The sequence below is a fragment of the Xiphophorus hellerii genome, chromosome 14 (genome assembly GCF_003331165.1).
Source record: "Xiphophorus hellerii strain 12219 chromosome 14, Xiphophorus_hellerii-4.1, whole genome shotgun sequence".
NCBI classification, from domain to species: Eukaryota; Metazoa; Chordata; class Actinopteri; order Cyprinodontiformes; family Poeciliidae; genus Xiphophorus; species Xiphophorus hellerii.
The window spans coordinates 23,918,916-23,941,969 of record NC_045685.1 but is presented as its reverse complement, the minus strand read 5'-3'; the positions used below and the strand labels follow the sequence as shown (position 1 = coordinate 23,941,969).

The following is a 23,054-nucleotide window of genomic DNA, read 5'->3' as shown; positions in this document are numbered from 1 at the left end:
AGCTGCAGTGGGTCTGATTCGGCCCGGTCTCTAGAGGCTGTCCAGTCTCTCTTATGCAGGTTCAGATGTGGGAGCACACTTTGCTGATTGGCTGTGGAGCAGCAACCACATTGGACCAGCAGATGATGACCGTACCAACCAATATTGGCCCACCTATAAAAGACTCTGCAACCATTCCTCCAGTGGGGCAGCTTTTATGGAGCTGACCACTTTGCTTGCTTGTTAGCCTTTTTGAAGACTGTTTTGGGCAGATTTGAAGTCTTTTGTTCTGCTGACCCACTTTGTTCTGCTAGAAGATTGTGCTTGAGGAGTTTGGTACTTCTTTAGTATTTATTTTTTTCTTTTGAGTTGTTTTGAGTTTAAATGAACATGTTTGATTATTTTTGGTCATTTAATTAAGTTACACTTGACCTGCTTTAGCTTTGTTGGTTCTATATTTGAGTGTTATTTGGGTTAAGGTGTACAGGTTGTTTGTAAAACCTTCTTTTTGTAATAAACCATTTTAAATTCTACCTTTTCTTTCTCTGGACACATTTATGTTACCTAGGAAGGACCTGATAACAATGATGAGACCCTGTAGAGAGAGGAGATCCAGCACCTGTCCCAGAGGTGTTCACTGAACCATCCAGTACTGCAGAAGGTACTCTGCAGTACTAGGACGTCCTGAGTCATGTTCGTTTATTGCTTTATTCCTGGACTAGTGACAAACCTGATTGGCTGCTCCTTGTGTAAAGGTTTAAGGATAAAATGTTTCTCTTATTGTTCACAGAAAAAGTTTTTGTGGCAGCCGCATATTTCCACTCCAGGGAAGATATGTGCAAATATTGACACAAACTTTGATGCAAAGTTAATTTTTATACATGCCGACTTGTGTGTAAAATATGGCGCCACACATTTTTTGCGTGCATGCATGATTTCTACATGAGGCCCCTGGACCTTAAAACAAGAACTGTTGTTAGAACCAGAAATAATTTGCTTTAAATTATCTAACAAAGATTCTTGTTATTTGTTGATGAATGTATTTTATTCAGTTATTCAAACTTTTCAGTTGGTTTAAATCCTTTTATAATTTAATTATTTAATCATCTTAGAGATATAAGATGTTTTTTCTAAAAAAAAGAAACACATCTTATTTCTAAAAACTATCACTATGTCCTGACAGCATAACATGAGACGCTCTGTGAAAACATGCAGCTCCACTGCTCTATGGTCCTACTACGATCTGCAGAAATACACTGCTCTGTCAGAAACAACCAATCAGAGACATGAGGAAGGTTATAGCGCTAACAATCACTTTGTGTATACGCTGCACAAATCCTCCTACTTCCTCTCTGCTTTGTTACAGCTGGTTCACCACAGGGATGCTTGATATGAAAGCTCAGCTAGTTAGCATGACTATCGATGATGGTGGATAAACTGTTTCTGTAACAATAAGGATCGCACCAACCCACTACAGATCGGTGCTGCCTGTGGTGCTACTGTCACGACTTCCCACAGACAGACACCTGATGGATTCCAGTTTCACCAGTGGACTATAGGAACTGCATCCCCAGCATTCATAGCTTAATGTGGTTTAAGTGTCTGAATAACTTGATGCCCTTTAAAGCCATAAAACATGCAGAAGACAAACGCTCTTGACTTTAATTAACAATTAATCAAAGTTTATGTTTGGCCTCATTTTTCCACCCATTTGGTGGAAAAATGGCACCACTAAAATTTTACATATTCCACCAAAAATGGGTAAAAATCTTTGGGGACAAAATAACTTTGGATGTAGTTTTACTCTATCATACTATTTACTTTTATTTGAGTAAAATGTCTTGCTACTCCACCCTTTGAGTAACTTCACTAAATGAAAAATATGACTCTGTTATTGGCAGAATCGCGCTTCTGCATCGGAGGCTGAGGCGCGATTCTGTCTCTGTTAAAGGGCTTTAACAGAGTTAGACTCTAACAGAGACTCTGTTAGAGTTTCTGTTGGTGGCGGACGCGCGTCTGCCTCCAACAGAAGCGTGTCTGCGTGTTATAAGAAGACACGCAGAGATTAGTAATTTGCAGAATTCACTCACTCATATTTAACTTATCTGACGACGTTCCTGTGTTTATTTACTAGGTTGTTATTCTAACTCCTGGTCCTTAAAGTTTCTGTCCTGTTATGTAGCAGATTGTCTCAATAAATGACCGAAAATTAAATAAAACAGGTTTATGCTGCTGACATGATCGGATGTGGACGCGCCGTCTGCTAAACACTGATGTCGACTGGCAAAAACAGGGAACTAAATTTCCGGGTGTACGTGGGTTTCTGAGGAAGAGGCGGAAAGAGGCGGAAAGGGTCAGTGACGTCAGTGAAGTAACCCGCCTATATAAGTTTTGACGGTCGCTGTTCTGAGACAGTGTGAGCGGAGCAGCAGCGGACCTCAGTGCAGGCGGTGCATTCACAGCTGATCAGGTGAGCATCATAATGTTTACAGTTAATATGTTGTAAAATAAAAGTATAGATCTTCAGCAGTGCAGAAAAACTAATAGAAACTAAGTACAGAAAAAAAAACGTGTCTGAGGAAAGACCAGATATTTTAGCTGTTCCAGATGTTCTGCTGCCTCCTCTCCTCTTCCTCTCTCAGGATGAAGATGTCTCATTAGTTTAGTTTAGTAAAATGATTCATATTAAATTTAATCCTAGAGATTAGTCTTTAGGATTAAATCTTTTTGTCTCTTTGTGTTTCGACCAACTGGATATTTGCTGAGAATCACACAAACACAAATGCAGCACAGCAGATTTCCTTATAGAGGAATGATTCTCTTCACAGCTTCAGCTTTATTTTCTTTGTGGTTCGTTTGCAATGTTGTTATTTAAAATACATTTTATTGTCACATTTTATTTGAAAAGTGTGAAAAATATGTGAAAAACTTAGAAAAAACTCAACAAACTATTCCCAGATTTCACTCTCTGGTGTTTTCTCCTCAGGAATTATAACAGAATAATTTCACTCCTTTTACAACATTGTTTTTCTTTTCCTAACCAGGAGTCCAGTTATTTTAAGGAACAACTGGACTCTTGGACTTGATGATGTTCCTGATGTTCTGCTGCCTCTCCTCCTCTTCCTCTCTCAGGATGAAGATGATCTCCAGGATCCTGCTGCTCCTCATCCTCAGCTCATGTCTCTGTGGTCAGTCTCCATCTTGTCTTTGTGACAGAAAGCTCTCTAGATGGAGCTGAAAGACTCCCATGTTCCAGTTCTCAGTGTGTCTGCTCCTCTCTTTCCCTCTCTGTCTCCTCAGCAGCAACATTTGTAGTGAATGTGACACAGAGCAGCTATCAGGCAGAGGAGAACCACAGCATCACTCTGGAGTGGACCTTCACCACCAAGACTCAGGGATCCTGGAGGGAACTGTTCATCTACTGCAGCTTGTTGGCTCCTCATAAAGAACTGGTTCTGTATCAGGTCCATGAAGGTGTTGAGATTCCACATTCTCAGGATGAACAGTTTTCAGGACGAGTCCAGATTGACAAAGACGTCCTCAGAGAAGGACGAATCAGACTCCATGTGTCCAGACTGAGGACTGAAGACTCTGGTCTGTATTTGTGTTACGTGAAAACTGAAGATGGATTCAACTCTGGAAGATGTCGACTCAACGTTACTGGTGAGTCATTTGGTTAGATTTTTATTTTTTACTTTGAACTTTTTAGGTCTTAGTTGAGCATAAATAGAAACTGTTTATTAGTGAAATGCCTTAGCCTCTCTTTTATTAAAGCTTATGTTTGATCACATCTCTAAGCACTAGAGGTCAGCAAGTTGACCTCACCATAGAGTTGTGATTCTAGATCAAATTCACCTGGGAATCACCATCTTGTATGTGCTGCTCACACCTTTTCCCTGCTCTTGGCTACAGCTCCTCCTCCACAGTGAAGCGCTGTGAGTGCATAAATTTTAGAAATGTAAATGAAGGACGACTACCACAGCTTCTCAGGGCCATGATCTCCACGGTCCGAGTCTCCTGACTCTCACAGGGTTTGGTACTCGCAGCAACGGTACATTTTAGTTTATGGGGCTTTATGCATCTGAACTTTTTGTGCGCCGCACTTTTCTAAATTTCTCAGTTTTAGTGTGAAAACTGTGCACTCCTTTAAACATGAGGCCCCAGATCTGTTGTTCCAGTCCAGGTCAGGGTCCAGTGTCTCTCCTTGGTCTCTCCTGCTGCTGTGGAAGTGGACCGGTTCACTTTGACCTCTGACCTTTTTGTTCTGTTTTCTCTGTCCTGTAGTTCATAAAAACATCTCAGCTGTTCCTGGACAGAGCGTCTCTCTGCCATGCCGACTCCCCAACATCAAACCTGCTGTGGCTGTGAAGTAGACCCGACCGGACCTGGAACCAGAATATGTCCTCCTGTTCAGAGATGAGCAGCCTGACCCAGAGAACCAGCATCCATCTTTTAGGAACCGGGTGGAGCTGCAGGACAGACGGATGAAGGACGGAGACGTGTCTTTGCTTCTGAGCAACGTGACGACCAACGACTCGGGAAAATACGAGTGTCGAGTTTTCCAGAGAGAAGCAACCGGCAGGAAGAGACGAGCTTTGACCTTTGACCCCATCTGGATCGTCTTTCTGGATGTGGCGCCTCCTACAGGTGAGTTTTCATGGTTTCTATATCCCAGTGAAAGAAGGAAGCTGCATAAAGTGTTTTAATGTTCAGATCAGTGAATCTTCTTAAAGGTGAAAATGTCTTTAGAGTCTCTGTGGGGGCTGTGGCTAATCTAAGGGGGAATATCCCTTTAAGGCCAGATGTGGTTCTGGTTCTGCAGTGAACCTGTCAGACCAGATGTTTGTTTTCTAAAGCTGCTGCAGAAAGCAGCTGGTCTGAGAGCAGCAGATGAAGAAAAATGGATTCTGACCTTCAGCTCTGATTCTGTTTTACAGAAAACGAGGAGGAAAGAAACAAAGATGGAAGCAGAAACAAATTTGTTGGACTGATTATTGGAGCCGTTCTGATCGCTGCACTGATTATTGGTTTGATTCTTCATCGTTATGTTATTAAAACAAAAGAAGAAGAAGCAGAAGATGAAGAGATCACCAAACTCACAGTGAATGTTGTGGACGGTTCTAGTTCAGAGATCCCCAACCTTGATACTCAGAGTTCAACATCCTCCATGACTTGAATGTGACTTTGCTCTAACAACTTGATTGTTATCCCCATCCTCCTTGGGCTGCCACCTTATCATGGTGGAGGGGTTTGAGTGCTCCAATGATCCTAGGAGCTATGCTGTCTGGGGCTTCATGCCCCTGGTAGGGTCACCCAAGGCAGACAGGTCCTAGGTGAGGGACCAGACAAAGCGCAGCCCGAAGACCCCGATGACGGATAAAAACATTGGACTTGGCGTTCCCTCGCCCGGACGCGGGTCACCGGGGCCCCACTCTGGAGCCAGGCCTGGAGGGGGGGCACGATGGCAAGCGTCTGGTGGCCGGGCTTTAACCCATGGAGCTCAGCCCGAAGAGGAAACATGGGTCCCCCCTCCCATGGGCCCACCACCTGTGAGAGGGGCCAAAGGGGTCGGGTGCAGTGTGGGATGGGTGGCAGCAGAGGGAGGGGACCCTGGCGATCCGATCCTCGGTTGCAGAAGCTGGCTCTTGGGACGTGGAATGTCACCTCTCTGGTGGGGAAGGAGCCGGAGCTAGTGTGTGAGGTCGAGAGGTTCCGGCTAGAAATAGTCGGTCTCACCTCGACGCACGGCTCTGGTTCTGGAACCAGCCTCCTTGAGAGGGGCTGGACATACTTCCACTCTGGAGTTGCCCAAGGTGAGAGGCGTCGGGCAGGAGTGGGCATACTTGTTGCTCCCCATCTCGGCGCCTGTACGTTGGGGTTTACTCCGGTGAACGAGAGGGTAGCATCCCTCCGCCTACGGGTGGGGGGACGGGTCCTGACTGTAGTTTGTGCTTACGGGCCGAACAACAGTTCAGATTACCCACCCTTTTTGGAGTCCTTAGAGGGGATACTGGAGAGTGCCCCTCCTGGGGACTCCCTTGTTCTACTGGGGGACTTCAACGCTCACGTGGGCGACGACAGTGAGACCTGGAGGGGCGTGGTTGGGAGGAACGGCCCCCCCGATCTGAACTCGAATGGTGTTCTGTTGTTGGACTTCTGTGCTTGTCATGGATTGTCCATATCGAACACCATGTTCAGGCATAAGGGTGTTCATATGTGCACTTGGCACCAGGACACCCTAGGCCGCAGTTCGATGATCGACTTTGTCGTCGTTTCATCGGATCTGCGGCCGTATGTCTTGAACACTCGGGTGAAGAGAGGTGCGGAGCTGCCCACTGACCACTACCTGGTGGTGAGTTGGCTCCGGTGGTGGGGGAGGAAGCCGGTCAGACCTGGCAGGCCCAAACGTGTTATGAGGGTCTGCTGGGAACGTCTGGCGGAATCCCCTGTGAGACGGAGCTTTAACTCCCATCTCCGGCAAAACTTTGAACACGTCCCGGGGGAGGTGGGGGACATGGAGTCTGAGTGGACCATGTTCCGTGCCTCCATTGTCGAGGCGGCCGGTCGGAGCTGTGGCCGCAAGGTTGTCGGTGCCTGTCGCGGCGGCAACCTAGTTTGTGTCTTCAGTCCTAATTGGATTGTTGAATTACTGATCACAAAAACATTTAAACTTCAATCATTTAATTTATGTATGTTGATATTTTGTTGCTGAGCTAATAAAATATTCAACTTTTCTTGTTTCTTTGTTTTCAGTGTTTTTCAAACTTTTCTCAGTTAAATCTTTATCTTTATAGTTAAATAAATAAACAGGAAGTAGAAACATAGAATCTGATGAAAGATGTTCAATTAATGCATCAAAATAAATTAAATCAACAAATGTTACTAAATTATTTCATGTTGTTTCCTGATTCTGTTTCATGTAAACTGAAGTGAAGATCACAGAGTGAAGCATCAGGATGAAGCTGCTGATCGACTGATCAGATCAATATTTAATAATCACGTCTTAAAGCTGTTAGAAATAAACACATTTCATTAAAGAAACATTTCTAAATCTGTGTTTTCACATCAGAACTGAATAAAGGCAGAAAGGAGGAGAAATACTAACTTTCACTGCTGAGCAGCTTTTAGTCAGAGCTTAGAGCGCCACCATGTGGACAAAACCACACATTGCAGCTGATCTCTGCTGAGGTAACATTTTACTTCCTGGTTGGATCTTTATAGATTTTACTGATTTTGGTGAATATTATTATTCTGCATCCTCGTCTTCTCAACTTTATTGATTTATTTCGTGTAAACAGATTTACTTACAATAAGATGAAACAAGCAGCAGGAAAATAATCATTTTAACCAACTTGTTAAACCAACTGTTGGTTTAACCAACTGACTGAAGCAGCTTGAAGTGAAGAAACACAATGTCTGGTTCATCTGTGGACATTTTGTAGAAAAAGTGCATTAATGAGTGAATGTTTAAGGTGATCAGGCTGATCAGATGGCAGATATTATGGCTGCATGAATAATTAGTATTTATATGAACATGCTGGTCCCTAGTGGGGTTTTGAGGGCTGCTGCTGCCTGTCTCCACTAGGTGTCACCCTAGACAGGATATAATGAAATAATGGATATAATGATGACTTTGGAAACGTCCTTTTTTTACCCTGAAAGTTTTCTTCTAGTATATAAACTGGAACATGAGAGAAATTTACAGAAAGAGAAAATGTTTCATTCAATATGAGAGCAAAGCTGCTGGTTTGATGCTCAGACTGTCTCTCACATCAGTGATCAATAAAGTTTAATGAGAGAATCTGGAGAATTAAAGTCATTGGATTGAACCACTAACACAGATTATACAGAATAATGAAACCATTCAGGTCAAAATTGGATCCTAATGAATATTTGTTTGTTTTAAGAGCCAGAAATGATAATTTGTTTGTTTTTGTTCATTTTTATGAAGCCAGTTGTGTATCAAGCCAGCAGGTCGTCATCATGTTGAAAACTCAGTTTAAAGATTTAAAGATGAGATTCTTTGATTTAGAAACATTCATCGTCTCAAGTTAATTCAGCATTTTTATCTGTTCTGCTGCTTTGAACTGAAACTGAACATCATGGCAGCTGAGTCGTCGTTTCAGTGACTTGAAACAACATCATCTATAATTATTGTCTCAATATTACAGATAATAACATGCAAAGAAACGGTAACATCTGCAGTTCTGTCTTTATGAACAACTCATCTCCAAAAATATTTTCATGTTCATCAGATTTTCCTCATTTATGGTGAGACAAAGTCTCACCATAAATCAAAGTCAAACAGCTCATCAGTGGTTTCTCTCTTGTTACAGAAGGAAATCATTCTTTAATTCAGTCTCTCTTCAGACTAAACAGTTTGACTTTAGTAGAAGCATTTTGTTCTGCAGGTGTTTGTTTAGAAGCTTCTTGTTACCTTGAGTTACTCAGCTTACAGGAAATCAAACTACCTGTGAAGAATATAATGATAACAGCTCAGCTCTGTTCTGGTTGACCATGTCAGTCCATGTCAAACTTTTTTCTGTTTTCAGAAAACAAGGCAGCTCTGTGATGAGGGACAAATCCTCTAATAGAGGCAGAAAAAATGTTTCTTTCTGTTTTGTCAGAAACATTCAGACAGAATGTTTGTTTCTGACTTCAGGTCCAGGTTATGCATAACAGGAGGATGTTTACAGCAGCTTTATTTTATCTTTACAATATCATAAGAATCTACAGAACTGTGAAATGTGCAAAGACCTGATGCTGCAGTGACTGGTTAAAAATCACAGAATAAAAAATCAGCAGCAGATCTGTAATTTGAATACAGTTTAGAATTAGAGAAAATTCTGAATGTCATAAAAGAAAAGAAAAGAGGATGTAATAAACCTCTACAGTATTTCTGCAGACTGATGTAAAACCAAGACAAAAGCACCGCAGCACATATTCAGTCATATTGTTCTCATAGGTTATAATCCACATCTTATTTATGATTGTTTTGTCATGAGGAGGTTAGTAACTAAAGGTCATTACAAGGTCAGAGTTTTGCATCCATCATATAGTAACGTGTTTCCATTACACACAGGCTGATCTCCTCCATGTCACGATGCATTGATGCAGTAATTTATACTAGAGCTACATGTTTACAACAAACATCTAGTGTTAAAAAGTGTTAATTTTATGTTTTAATACTTTTTAGTTGAAAGGTTCAAGTCTTTGTTTAATTTAACTTGAGCAGAAAAACCAGTTTGTAACCTGAAAGTTAAACCTTCATGTTGCTAAAATAAACACCTCCTTCCTGTTTCCAGTCATGAGTGAATCTGATGCAACAATGTTTGTGTTCAGATTAGAGCAAAAACATTGCAGATAATAACTTCATCTACTGGACTTTCCTCACTCACAACGAAGCCTCAGTCACTGTCTGATCGTCTCTCCTGCTGAAAATATTAATAATCACAGTGAGGAGAATCGGCTCAATACTCCACTACAAAGTAAGTATCTGAAACTAATATATCAATTTTACAGTCTGTGTCTTTATATTTTTAATTTTAAATTGTCATACACTCTTATTGTTTACATGCAGTGACTGATTCAATATCACTTTATTTTTTACTTTAAAATAGATTTAAAGTTAATAAAGTTGCTGCTATTTCTGTTTAGTAGAAAACAAACCTGGTTATTTTCAGATGCTTCTTTTTATATTTTTTTTAAGTTTAATGTTTCTGAGAGAAGATAATTTTTATGTTGACTGAAGCATTTTTTAAAACAAAAGTTAAACTAAATCAGGTTTAAAGTTCAGAAATGTTCTGGTGTCATTTCAGGTCATTTCCTGAGAGAGATGAATCCAGAGAAATAGCTTCAGTCACACATCTTTTTCTACATTGGTTCACGTTTTATCGAGCTCTTGGATCCTGGCTGCGGCTGACAAACAGAAATTAAAAGGTTTGATGGTTCCTGGAAAAACTGCAGGTGGGGAATTAAAAACATTTGACAACAACATTTCACTGTCATCTTCCAACTCAGAGTTAAAAGTTTTTTATTCGAGTCACTATAAGAACAAATGTTCTGGGTTTGTTCCTGCTTTACTGAGCTGCTGAGAGAAACTTCCATCCATCCATCCATCCATCCATCCATCCATCCATCCATCCATCCATCCATCCATCCATCTTCTTCCGCTTATCCGAGGTCGGGTCGCGGGGGTAGCAGCTTCAGAAGGGAGGCCCAGACTTCCCTCTCCCCAGCCACTTCTTCTAGCTCCTCCGGGGGAATCCCGAGGCGTTCCCAGGCCAGCCGAGAGACATAGTCCCTCCATCGTGTCCTGGGTCTTCCCCGGGGCCTCCTCCCGGTGGGACGTGCCCGGAACACCTCACCAGGGAGGCGTCCAGGAGGCATCCTGACCAGATGCCCGAGCCACCTCAACTGGCTCCTCTCGATGTGAAGGAGCAGCGGCTCTACTCTGAGTCCCTCCCGGATGACTGAGCTTCTCACCCTATCTCTAAGGGAGAGCCCAGCCACCCTACGGAGAAAACCCATTTCGGCCGCTTGTATCCGCGATCTCGTTCTTTCGGTCATGACCCAAAGCTCATGACCATAGATGAGGGTGGGAACGTAGATCGACCGGTAAATCGAGAGCTTCGCTTTTTGGCTCAGCTCTCTCTTCACCACGATGGACCGGTACAGCGCCCGCTTGACAGCAGACGCTGCGCCAATCCGCCTGTCGATCTCCCGCTCCCTTCTTCCCCCATTCGTGAACAAGATCCCGAGATACTTAAACTCCTCCACTTGGGGCAGGACACCCCCCCTGACCCGGAGAAGGCACTCTACCCTTTTCCGGCTCAAGACCATGGCCTCGGATTTGGAGGCACTGATCCCCATCCCGGCCGCTTCACACTCGGCTGCGAACCGCTCCAGCGAGAGCTGCAGATCACGATCTGATGAAGCCAAAAGGACCACATCGTCTGCGAAAAGCAGAGATGAGATCCTAAGGCCACCAAATCGGATCCCCTCAACACCTTGGCTGCGCCTAGAAATTCTGTCCATGAAAGTGATGAACAGAATCGGTGACAAAGGGCAGCCCTGGCGGAGTCCAACTCTCACCGGAAACGAGCCCGACTTACTGCCGGCAATGCGGACCAGACTCTGACACCGGTCATACAGGGACCTGACAGCCCGTATCAAAGGGCCCGGTACCCCATACTCCCGGAGAACCCCCCACAGGGCTCCCCGAGGGACACGGTCGAACGCCTTCTCCAAGTCCACAAAACACATGTAGACTGGTTGGGCGAACTCCCATGCACCCTCCAGGACCCTGCCGAGGGTGTAGAGCTGGTCCAGTGTTCCACGACCAGGACGAAAACCACACTGCTCTTCCTGAATCCGAGGTTCGACTATCCGACGGACCCTCCTCTCCAGGACCCCTGAATAGACCTTGCCAGGGAGGCTTAAGAGTGTGACCCCTCTATAATTGGAGCACACCCTCCGGTCCCCCTTTTTGAACAGGGGGACCACCACCCCAGTCTGCCAATCCAGGGGAACTGCCCCCGATGTCCATGCGACATTGCAGAGTCGCGTCAACCAACACAACCCTACAACATCCAGAGCCTTAAGGAACTCCGGGCGGATCTCATCCACCCCCGGGGCCTTGCCACCGAGGAGCTTTTTAACCACCTCGGCGACCTCGCCCCCAGAGATTGGAGAGCCCAACCCAGAGTCCCAAGGCTCAGCTTCCTCAGTGGAAGGCATGTTGGTGGGATTGAGGAGGTCTTCGAAGTACTCTGCCCACCGGCCCACAACGTCCCGAGTAGAGGTCAGCAGCACACCATCCCCACTATAAACAGTGTTGGTGCTGCACCGCTTCCCCCCCCTGAGACGCCGGATGGTGGACCAGAATCGCCTCGAAGCCGTACGGAAGTCTTTCTCCATGGCCTCTCCAAACTCCTCCCACGCCCGAGTTTTTGCCTCAGCAACCGCCCGAGCCGCATGCCGCTTCGCCCGCCGGTACCCATCAGCTGTTTCCGGAGTCCCACAGGCCAAAAAGGCCCGATAGGACTCCTTCTTCAGCCTGACGGCATCCCTCACCGAAGGTGTCCACCAGCGGGTTCGAGGGTTGCCGCCGCGACAGGCACCGACAACCTTGCGGCCACAGCTCCGATCGGCCGCCTCGACAATGGAGGCACGGAACACGGTCCACTCAGACTCCATGTCCCCCACCTCCCCCGGGACGTGTTCGAAGTTTTGCCGGAGATGGGAGTTAAAGCTCCGTCTCACAGGGGATTCCGCCAGACGTTCCCAGCAGACCCTCACAACACGTTTGGGCCTGCCAGATCTGACCGGCTTTCGCCCCCACCACCGGAGCCAACTCACCACCAGGTAGTGGTCAGTGGACAGCTCCGCACCTCTCTTCACCCGAGTGTCCAAGACATACGGCCGCAGATCCGATGAGACGATGACAAAGTCGATCATCGAACTGCGGCCTAGGGTGTCCTGGTGCCAAGTGCACATATGGACACCCTTATGCTTGAACATGGTGTTCGTTATGGACAATCCATGGCGAGCACAGAAATCCAGCAACAGAACACCGCTCGAGTTCAGGTCGGGCGGGCCGTTCCTCCCAACCACGCCCCTCCAGGTCTCACTGTCATTGCCCACGTGAGCGTTGAAGTCCCCCAGCAGAACAAGGGAGTCCCCAGGAGGAGCACTCTCCAGTACCCCCTCTAAGGACTCCAAAAAGGGTGGGTAATCTGAACTGTCGTTCGGCCCGTAAGCACAAACGACAGTCAGAACCCGTCCCCCCACCCGTAGGCGGAGGGATGCTACCCTCTCGTTCACCGGGGTAAACCCCAACGTACAGGCGCCGAGATGGGGAGCAACAAGTATGCCCACTCCTGCCCGACGCCTCTCACCTTGGGCAACTCCAGAGTGGAAGTATGTCCAGCCCCTCTCAAGGAGACTGGTTCCAGAACCAGAGCCGTGCGTCGAGGTGAGACCGACTATTTCTAGCCGGAACCTCTCGACCTCACGCACTAGCTCCGGCTCCTTCCCCACCAGAGAGGTGACATTCCACGTCCCAAGAGCCAGTTTCTGCAACCGAGGATCGGACCGCCAGGGTCCCCTCCCTCTGCTGCCACCCATCCCACACTGCACCCGACCCCTTTGGCCCCTCCCACGGGTGGTGGGCCCATGGGAGGGGGGGCCCATGTTTCCTCTTCGGGCTGAGCCCGGCCGGGCTCCATGGGTAAAAGCCCGGCCACCAGGCGCTCGCCATCGTGCCCCCCCTCCAGGCCTGGCTCCAGAGTGGGGCCCCGGTGACCCGCGTCCGGGCGAGGGAACGCCAAGTCCAAAGTTTTCCTTCATCATTGGGGTCTTCGGGCTGCTCTTTGTCTGGTCCCTCACCTAGGACCTGTCTGCCTTGGGTGACCCTACCAGGGGCATGAAGCCCCAGACAGCATAGCTCCTAGGATCATTGGGACACTCAAACCCCTCCACCACGATAAGGTGGCAGCCCATGGAGGAGAAAAATGAGGAGAAAAATGAAATGTTTTCATGTTTCTTTGTGATCAGAACCGACCCGGTTTATAAAGGTTAAAACAGAACCAAATGTTTCTGTGTTGTTTATATGGTTTCATGTTTAATTGTTTCCCATTAAACTTTATTCTTCTAAAGGTTTCTGTAATATTCAAACCTCTCTTCTATCTTTCCAGCAGCTGCTGATGTCTCCTCAGTCCAGAAAACGACCTTGGATCCAGAACCAGAAGGTCGAGGAAGGATCGGCCTCCATGTTTCTCTGTTACTGACAGCAGCAGCAGCAGCAGCTCTGATGGTCAAACTTTTCCTGACTCTCAGTTCAAAGGGTTGATATGGATGATGATCCTGTGGGCAGGAAGGAGCTCCAGTAGCAGTCTGTGTTGCACTGAATATGAAGAAGCCTCTGAAGACTGTTGCTGTTTGACCAATTCATGGGGGCCCCGGTGACCTCTCGACCTCACGCACTAGCTCCGGCTCCTTCCCCACCAGAGAGGTGACATTCCACGTCCCAAGAGCCAGTTTCAGATTCAGATTATAATGTCATGCAGCTGCTGATAAGCAGCTTCCTATCTGCTTTGGTCTTATCTAAAGTTCAAGATACACAACTTGAACTTTAGTCTCTCTTCAAGTTTTAGAAGAGAGACTAAAGTTCATGTTGTGTAGGCAACAGAACACCGCTCGAGTTCAGGTCGAGCGACATCTAAGCACATCCTATCTGCTTTGGAAGCTTTTATCATTTATTATTTGGTCTTATCTTTGGTCTACACAACTTGAGACTAAAGTTCAAGTTGTGGAACTTTAGTCTGCTATATGCCAGTCAGCTATATAGTCAGCTATATAGCTGACTGGATAGCTATATAAATATATATATGTGAGAGAGTATACAGTATAATGTTGACAAAATAAGAAAGTTTTAGAGTAATTCCACATGCACCTCTTGATCTGAATTTGTTTGCCATCAGAACAAACTGACTTGCTCCAGAGATCTCTTTCTTGTCCTTCTGGCTGGACTCTGATCAATAGTCGCTGCTTTCAATATGTTCAAAAAAGCATGACTTGGGCAAGAGCCGAGGTGATTTCCAATAACATTGTGCTCTTAATTTCTTTTGTTCTTTGCTGAAGAAATCCAGCTACTTCTAACTTTTGTGTCTGTAGAGAAACTGTCTGTCCATGGGGGCAAACCTTGCATCAGTTCAGGACTTGAACGAGTACAATCAGATTCAGATTATAGTAACTGCAGCAGGTCACGGGGCCAAACAAGCATGGATTGGAGGCACTAATGCACAGGAGGTATTGTTGCCAGTACATTTTATTTGTTGTATATTTTGTGAAACATTGAATAAAATGTGTCATCTGCTGTATGTTGTCTTCCAGGAGAGCATTTGGTTGTGTAGCAATGGAAGCCGTTTCGACTACACACACTGGTGTTCTGGACAGAATAATAATGATGGAGGCAACCAGCGCTGTTTACAGATAAACTATTCAGGTATAAGAAAATATCAACCCACTCTGTTTTATCGGTTGGTAAGATGACTCATGGGTAAAACTAATTTACTGTGCATGTGAACGTTTTAGTTGACCTGCATAAACATTTACTGAATTTACTGCAGGAACTTGTATTATTTTTCTTGTGGCAAAAGGGTTTTTATGATGTGATGTGTGATTTCTTTTCTTGTTCCTAGGTGCAAAGTGCTGGGATGACCTGGGGTCTAATCACAATCTGCCTTCTGTCTGCGCCAAGAAACCCTGAAAACTGTGAGGTTCCCAAAGAGGCCAGATTTAAAACAGAACCAGTGGAGGGTCAGTGCTTTTTGTTTCTGTTTTCCTGCCTTTTTAACCTTCAGAAAACCCAAAGATATTTCTGCTTCTTTACTTCCTATAATTTCTCTCTTTAATGCAACCTAAGGAATGAAGCGACAAGCAAACAGCAGCTGGATTGTCTCTCTGTAATAAGATCAGACTGAATGAGTCATAAGAAAGAATCATCTATGCAAAACTTTCTTCTATTCTTTGGCCAAGCAAAATAAAACTTTTACGGTTTATTCTGTCTTTGTGTTTTGTTTTGTTTTCTGAAACTTTTTCTGTTTCTTGAGAATCAGAATTTGTATCAATAGTTGGCTTATGTAATTATCAAAAATTACAATATTATTAATGAGATTATTAATAATGTTCAACTTTCTTTAGTTGAATCAGGAATTATTAAGTCAAACTTGTCAATATCTCGTGAACAAATGAATAACCTGATCAGGTTTTCTGGGTCAATAGAACCCCAGCATGTTGTACTATTTTACCTTTGTATGGAAGCCCAGAAAGCCCAAATGAAAAAGATAAAATCATCTTATAACATGGGTATCAAATTCATTTTCATTTAGGGCAATATCAAGATCATGAATGCCCTCAAAGTACTGAATGAATTGATAAAAGCATCAGTTTGCCTACAGACACGATGCATATTATTATCAACTTTTGCAGATGTGCCCAATGCTGGATGGCAGAAAGACGATTCTTTGACCTGCCATCCATAGCTGCACTGCTGCAGTATAAAGACTCTGTTAAAAAACTTTAACAGGGAAATGTGGGTATTATTAAATTAGTGCAGTGCGCCACAGCAAAGGGGAAAATGACGCAGACCAACAGTTGAAGAACAACTCAAAAAGACTCATATTCTTTTTCTTGTTCATCTATTGGCTATGCTAGATACAGACCCATTGTCATAGCAACTGACCGACAATAGCTTCACTAGTGTGTCAGAAATCAACACCAAAAAACGTGCAAACTATTCCCATACATGAAGTATTACATTTTCAGGCTTGATGTTTTATTTACGATTATTAATAAGTGGCTATCTGAACACAGCAGTGGTTGATTAGCCAATTTAAACACCTGCACTACTGATGAACTGTCAGAGAGTTGCCTTTGTTTTTAACAGAACCGGATACACCAAATTCCTCAGCACATCTACATGTTAAGGTTGTCAAAGTCAAGCTAGCATAACTAGCCTACTTCCCGCTCCCTTTTCTCTAAATCTTTTCACCAGTGGACTACAGGAACTGCATCCCCAGCATTCATAGCTTAATGTGGTTTAAGTGTCTGAATAACTTGATTCCTATCAAGCCATAAAACAGGCAGAAGACAAATGCTGTTGACTTTAATTAACAATTAATCAAAGTTTATGTTTGGCCTCATTTTTTCACCCATTTGGTGGAAAAATGTCACCACTAAAATTTTACATATTCCACCAAAAATGGGTAAAAATCTTTGGGGACAAAATACCTTTGGATGTAGTTTTACTCTATCATGCTATTTACTTTTATTTGAGTAAAATGTCTTGCTGCTCCACCCTTTGAGTAACTTCACTAAATGAAAATATGACTCTGTTATTGGCAGAATCGCGCTTCTGCATCGGAGGCTGAGGCGCGATTCTGCCTCTGTTAAAGGGCTTTAACAGAGTTAGACTCTAACAGAGACTGTTAGAGTTTCTGTTGGAGGCGGACGCGCGTCTGCCTCTAACAGAAGCGTGTCTGCGTGTTAAAAGAAGACACGCAGACATTAGTAATTTGCAGAATTCACTCACTCATATTTAACTTATCTGACGACGTTCCTGTGTTTATTTACTAGGTTGTTATTCTAACTCCTGGTCCTTAAAGTTTCTGTCTTGTTATGTAGCAGATTGTCTCAATAAATGACCGAAAATTAAATAAAACAGGTTTATGCTGCTCACATGATCGGATGTGGACGCACCGTCTGCTAAACACTGATGTCGACTGGCAAAAACAGGGAACTAAATTTCCAGGTGTACGTGGGTTTCTGACAGAGGCGAACTGTTGTTGTTGTTGAGGCTACTAAAAACATGGTTGCTGCAGTCAATACCTGTCTGGCAACACTCGTACCAGACAAGTATGAGTGTTACATGAGCAGGTGGCGTTGGCCTCACATGCCTATTGGACCAATAGATGTTCTTTACACAGAATGCCATCATTTGCGTTCTGTGCAGACTAGAGAATGCAAATGATTGGATTCTGTGTAAAGATTGCCTATTGGATGGCATTCTGTGTAGTAAACGCCTATTGGTTCGTGAGCCAATAGGAGATCATTACACAGAATGCCCAGACAAAGGTGTGCAGGACCAGTATATAAAGTCTCCGCCTGTCAGTTCAGTTCATTACTTCTTCGGCCAGCCGACTGGTCGTGTGAGCGGAGCAGCAGCGGACCTCAGTGCAGGCGGTGCATTCACAGCCGATCAGGTGAGCATCATAATGTTTACAGTTAATATCTTGTAAAATAAAAGTATAGATCTTCAGCAGTGCAGAAAAACGAATAAAAACTAAGTACAGAAAAAAAAAACGTGTCTGAGTAAAGACCAGATATTTTAGCTGTTCCTGATGTTCTGCTGCCTCCTCTCCTCTTCCTCTCTCAGGATGAAGATGTCTCATTAGTTTAGTTTAGTAAAATGATTCATATTAAATTTAATCCTAGAGATTAGTCTTTAGGATTAAATCTTTTTGTCTCTTTGTGTTTCGACCAACTTTATATTTGCTGAGAATCACACAAACACAAATGCAGCACAGCAGATTTCCTTATAGAGGAATGATTCTCTTCACAGCTTCAGCTTTATTTTCTTTGTGGTTCGTTTGCAATGTTGTTATTTAAAATACATTTTATTGTCACATTTTATTTGAAAAGTGTGAAAAATATGTGAAAAACTTAGAAAAAACTCAACAAACTATTCCCAGATTTCATTCTCTGGTGTTTTCTCCTCATGAATTATAACAGAATAATTTCACTCCTTTTACAACATTGTTTTTCTTTTCCTAACCAGAAGTCCAGTTATTATAAGGAACAACTGGACTCTTGGACTTGATGATGTTCCTGATGTCCTGCTGCCTCTCCTCCTCTTCCTCTCTCAGGATGAAGATGATCTCCAGGATCCTGCTGCTCCTCATCCTCAGCTCATGTCTCTGTGGTCAGTCTCCATCTTGTCTTTGTGACAGAAAGCTCTCTAGATGGAGCTGAAAGACTCCCATGTTCCAGTTCTCAGTGTGTCTGCTCCTCTCTTTCCCTCTCTGTCTCCTCAGCAGCAACATTTGTAGTGAATGTGACACAGAGCAGCTATCAGGCAGAGGAGAACCACAGCATCACTCTGGAGTGGACCTTCACCACCAGACCCGACTCCTCTCTGTCCTCCATGTTTATCCTCTGTGAATTTTTAGATCCCCCTAGAGAATTGGTTCTGTATCACCTTCATGAAGGTGTTGAGATTCCAGATTCTCAGGATAAACAGTTTTCAGGACGAGTCCAGATTGACAAAGACGTCCTCAGAGAAGGACGAATCAGACTCCATGTGTCCAGACTGAGGACTGAAGACTCTGGTCTGTATCTGTGTGACGTGAAAACTGAAGATGGTTTCAACTCTGGAAGATGTCGACTCAACGTTACTGGTGAGAAGAAATATTTTACTCAGATAAAATCCTGAGACCTGAGTTGTTGAATTTCTTCATCTTCTACATGAATCCTCCTGGATCTCAGTTTTCATCAAATATTAATAAATATTTCTGATTTCTCTCCCAGCAGCTGCTGATCAGATCCAAACTCAGAGAAAAACTTTGACTCCAGAACCAGAAGAACAAGGAAGGATCATCTTCATCAGTCTGGGATTGACAGCAGCTCTACTGGTTCTAATAATAATAATAATAATAATAATAATGTCGATTATTTGTTTTAGGATGAAAAGAAAGAATCATTTTGAATCAAGTGTAGATGAACAATATAACCAACACATATAACGTGGTTGTTTGCTATAGTTTAGTTTAAAACTAATTTTGCCTCCACAGAAAAATATCAGATTTGTTTCCATCTATTCTGATTAACATGTTAGATCATCATGAATGAATGTATTGTTATAATGACAACATTGAGTCATTTATTGTTATTGATTTAGAAAATTTAAATAATTTTTAAAGGTTTCTGGACTCAGTCAGAAGTATTGATCAATTATTGTTTCTGATAACTGATCAATGATTCAGTTATCAGACTGAATCATTGATCAGACATTGGTTCATTGACCATCAGCCATTTTGTGGTTGTTCACATCATCACTGTGACCAAAGTCATGAATTTGTTACATTTACATTCATGTTTTTTAAATACTGTTTTATTGCTGAATTATGGAGATATTAAATCTGTTATTTTCACAGAAATATTTTTAACAAACACTTTTATAAATATGTGTTGAAACAAAACATCTAAAGATTTTGACGATTTTGTTATAAAAATACATTTTTCCCTGTTTTTAGATTAAATCAAAGGATTAACTTTAAAGTGATGATTTTTATACATTAAATTTATTTTAGAATTCAACACAACATTATGACATAAAAGTGTTTATACTTTTCTTTAACATAAATCTTTACTCAGTGTTAGTTTATTGTTTCTTTATTGAAATGTTATAAATATGAATGATGCCATTTCATTACAAAATTGTTACATTTTCAATGGGTTCAAAGTTTTTTCTTTTAACTTAATGTTTCAACTCAAAGTGTCTCATAATATCATATTTGATCAAATGTATTTTTGTGAATCTGTGAATGTTTCTGGTTTTATATCATGTAATATGTGTTATTGTGTTGCTGTGAACTGCTGAACCGAGTTTACGTTTTGGGAAAATTAAGTATTGTGAAGTGCAGAAGCTGAACTTTAATAAATATAATTAATGTGATTTAAAGAGGATTAATTTAGTGCAATAAAATAAGAGCCTGTCTGTGTCATTGTTCTGCTGCAGGAAGATAAAATGTACGACATTCAGTGTGTTGTGATAGAAGCACTCTGGTCTTTATGTGAGCGACTTTCTGAAGATGAAAAATAATTTATTAAAGTTATTTAAGCTCATTTTAACAGTGGAATATGAAAACATTTTAGAAAATTAGTTATTTTATCTGAAAACAAAATGTATTAATAGTAGAAAATCTGATCAAGACTGAGTTGTCTCATTATTCTAGTTTAAACTAATTTAACATTCTTTCATCACATGATGATAAAGGTGTTTTTTATTTTATTTGAAATAAGTTTCATGACGCTGCCGTACCTTACTGTATTAGGTAATGTAATGTGACCTTGGGTACAGTTTCTGTTAATAGCGGAGAACCTTAAATCTTCTTTTTACCAGATCTCACAGATAAGTTTGTAAAAATTACCAGAGGTACTTTTGCAAATGAAATACAGTTAATTGAATTCACAAGTTCCTATGTACAAAGATAGTCAGTTTATTTTATTGTATGAAAATTGCCAAATTAAAAGTAAGAGTCTATGCTGGCCCTATGCTGGAAACCTTGTAGCTGAGAGACATAATTAAAACCCAATTAAATAAAGTTAGACTGTTTGGGGAGGAATTATACGGAAAACACAAATACAACTATTTTTATTCATTACTGTATTTAAAGATAATTAAATTCTTATTTCCAAATCTTTTTAAGAGATTCAAAGTCCTGTACTGTTATGTTTTAATGTTTTGATGCTCATTGTCATTATCATCTGCTCTTCCTACAATGTTTATTCATGAATATTTATGAATTTACTGTAACATTATTTGACTTCATGTGAAGTTTTCCTGATAACTTTTCTAAACTAAACGAGGTGAGTCAGGAAGTTTCCCAGATGTTTGAATGTTTCTTCACGTTTCTGTACGATAATGTTCTTGTTAAATGATTGAATAAAGAAATGACCACAGAGAACCAGTCCTCCATCAGATCCAAGATGGCTTCCACTCTGCAAGGTGTCGACTCAGCATCTCTGGTAGGTTCAGTAAAATATTTGTCATTTTTAATCATTTATATTTAAAGTTTCTATTCCTGCAGCGTTTTGCTTTTTTCTGATGTAAAATCCTAAAGACAATGATGAGGATCAATAGAGGATGACTTACAGCTCCAATGAGGGAAATATTTAGTGTTTCCATAAATCCTGGTTCTGTTGCTGCTGACCCGTCCAGCTGCAGCTGGCAGTAATTTCAGTCTGCTTCTTCTTTAAAATGTCCAGAATCACAAAAACATTAGCAAATATCTCAGTGCATATTTACTCATTATTATTCAAACACTGTTTTTAGAAACTCAAATGTTTTCCAGGCTGTTTTTGCTCATCCTGATCTGGACTTTTAATTTCTCCTCTTCATGTTTTGGTTCTTAATGTTGGCAGAAACATGAGGATTAAAATCCCACCTGAATCATTTTCTCAGTCCAGCTGCTGTTCATGTTGCAGTTAAACAACAACATCAGTTCTTATGGTTCAAACTGCAGCAGGAATCATTTCACAGAAAATCCTGTCAATATTTTACCTTCGGCTGAAATCATCAGACGCTGAGTCGGCATCTTCCAGAGACGAAACCGTCTTCAGTCTGAACACATGGAGTCTGATTCATCCTCTGAGTGGGTTTAGATGATTGATTGATTGATTGATTGATTGATTGGTTTTGTTCTTTGAAGCCACAATGAAACAGAGAATTCAGATTTCACATTTTCAATCGTTTCAAGAGTTTTTTTTTTCTATTTGCTTCGATTATTTGGAGACAATTTATTAGATTGTTGTAGTGGCGACTTTTCAGCACTAGAGGGAGAAGCAACGTTTAGTAAAAAGCTCAAATAGAGCTGATCTCAGTTCTGGAAACAAACATCTCAACAGTGAACAACCATCCTGACAGAAAGTCTGCATAAATATGGATTTATTAATAACATGAGAACATTATGAACAGACCAACTGGAGCAGATAAAAAACTTTATGCTCAGTAACAAAGAGCATCAATTAAACAGCTTTAAGACCAAACATCAGAACAGATCAATGAGTCCAGAAAACTTTGAATCAATATTTTACAGTATATTCTAGAATATTTGTAATTTTTCAGAGACACTGGAGGTTGAGTTTATTATCTATAAGCCATAATCAAAGTTACAAGAAAAAAAAGGTTCAGAATATGTGAGTCTATATAATATATGCTAGTTTTACTTTCTGAATTAAATGTACTTTTTAACAAAATTATAATTTTTTGTGCTCTTGTTTATTTCTACAGTGGAATAAAAATAATATATAAACACAGTTGCTGATGAGAAAACCTTCATTTAATGTCTCAACATACATTCATCACCATTCAGTGAATTATTACTGTTGAAGGGGTAAAATGAATTATTTCAGGAACTTGACCTTCCAGTTTATATTTAGTAAAACTGCTGGTGTGATTTGAGCTGTGGGCGGAGTCACGTGTTTAACTCCTCCCACGCCGCCGGAGTGAAGCTCTGCTCGGAGCAAACCGTAGAAACTTTTTCTGCCTCTGAACCTTCGTGATTCTCCAGTGTTGAAATCTTATCATTTCAGAGACAGTTTCATTATAAACTGTAAACAAATGAAACATTTTCTGAGTGTGAAATATCAAACACATGCAGACACTGCAGACATATTGATCTGTGAAGCACTTCAGACTTTTTTTATTCGTCTTTATTCTGTTGAAAGAAAGAACAGAAACGAATCTATGAACGTAAACGGGACTGATTGTGTTGTCAGCGTTGGTGGGAAAC

At 42.1% G+C, this 23,054-nt stretch overlaps 4 protein-coding genes across 10 annotated transcripts in view; 3 read left to right on the top strand and 1 right to left on the bottom strand.

The window, feature by feature from the left end:
• The window catches only part of LOC116733095 (oocyte zinc finger protein XlCOF6-like), a 778,765-nt gene that overhangs the window by 440,149 nt on the left and 315,562 nt on the right, over window positions 1–23,054 (top strand). The gene's annotated exons all lie outside the window — the stretch shown is intronic.
• Window positions 1–23,054, top strand: part of LOC116733104 (gastrula zinc finger protein XlCGF8.2DB-like) — a 570,370-nt gene that overhangs the window by 430,916 nt on the left and 116,400 nt on the right. The gene's annotated exons all lie outside the window — the stretch shown is intronic.
• Window positions 1–23,054, bottom strand: part of LOC116733103 (immunoglobulin superfamily member 3-like) — a 919,724-nt gene that overhangs the window by 806,996 nt on the left and 89,674 nt on the right. The window lies entirely within an intron of this gene.
• On the top strand, window positions 14,406–15,542 carry LOC116733151 (ladderlectin-like). 2 transcript variants are annotated; one of them, XR_004341947.1, is made up of 5 exons: window positions 14,406–14,572; window positions 14,656–14,790; window positions 14,875–14,986; window positions 15,183–15,300; window positions 15,407–15,542. XR_004341947.1 is itself a non-coding variant. In XM_032583957.1 (4 exons), exons 1-4 carry the CDS (start codon window positions 14,552–14,554, stop codon window positions 15,248–15,250), a joined length of 336 nt encoding a protein of 111 aa, XP_032439848.1. In that variant the 5' UTR covers window positions 14,407–14,551; the 3' UTR covers window positions 15,251–15,542. The 2 variants fall into 2 exon arrangements, 1 of the variants encoding a protein (XP_032439848.1); XM_032583957.1 differs by having other exon boundaries at window positions 14,407–14,572; window positions 15,183–15,542.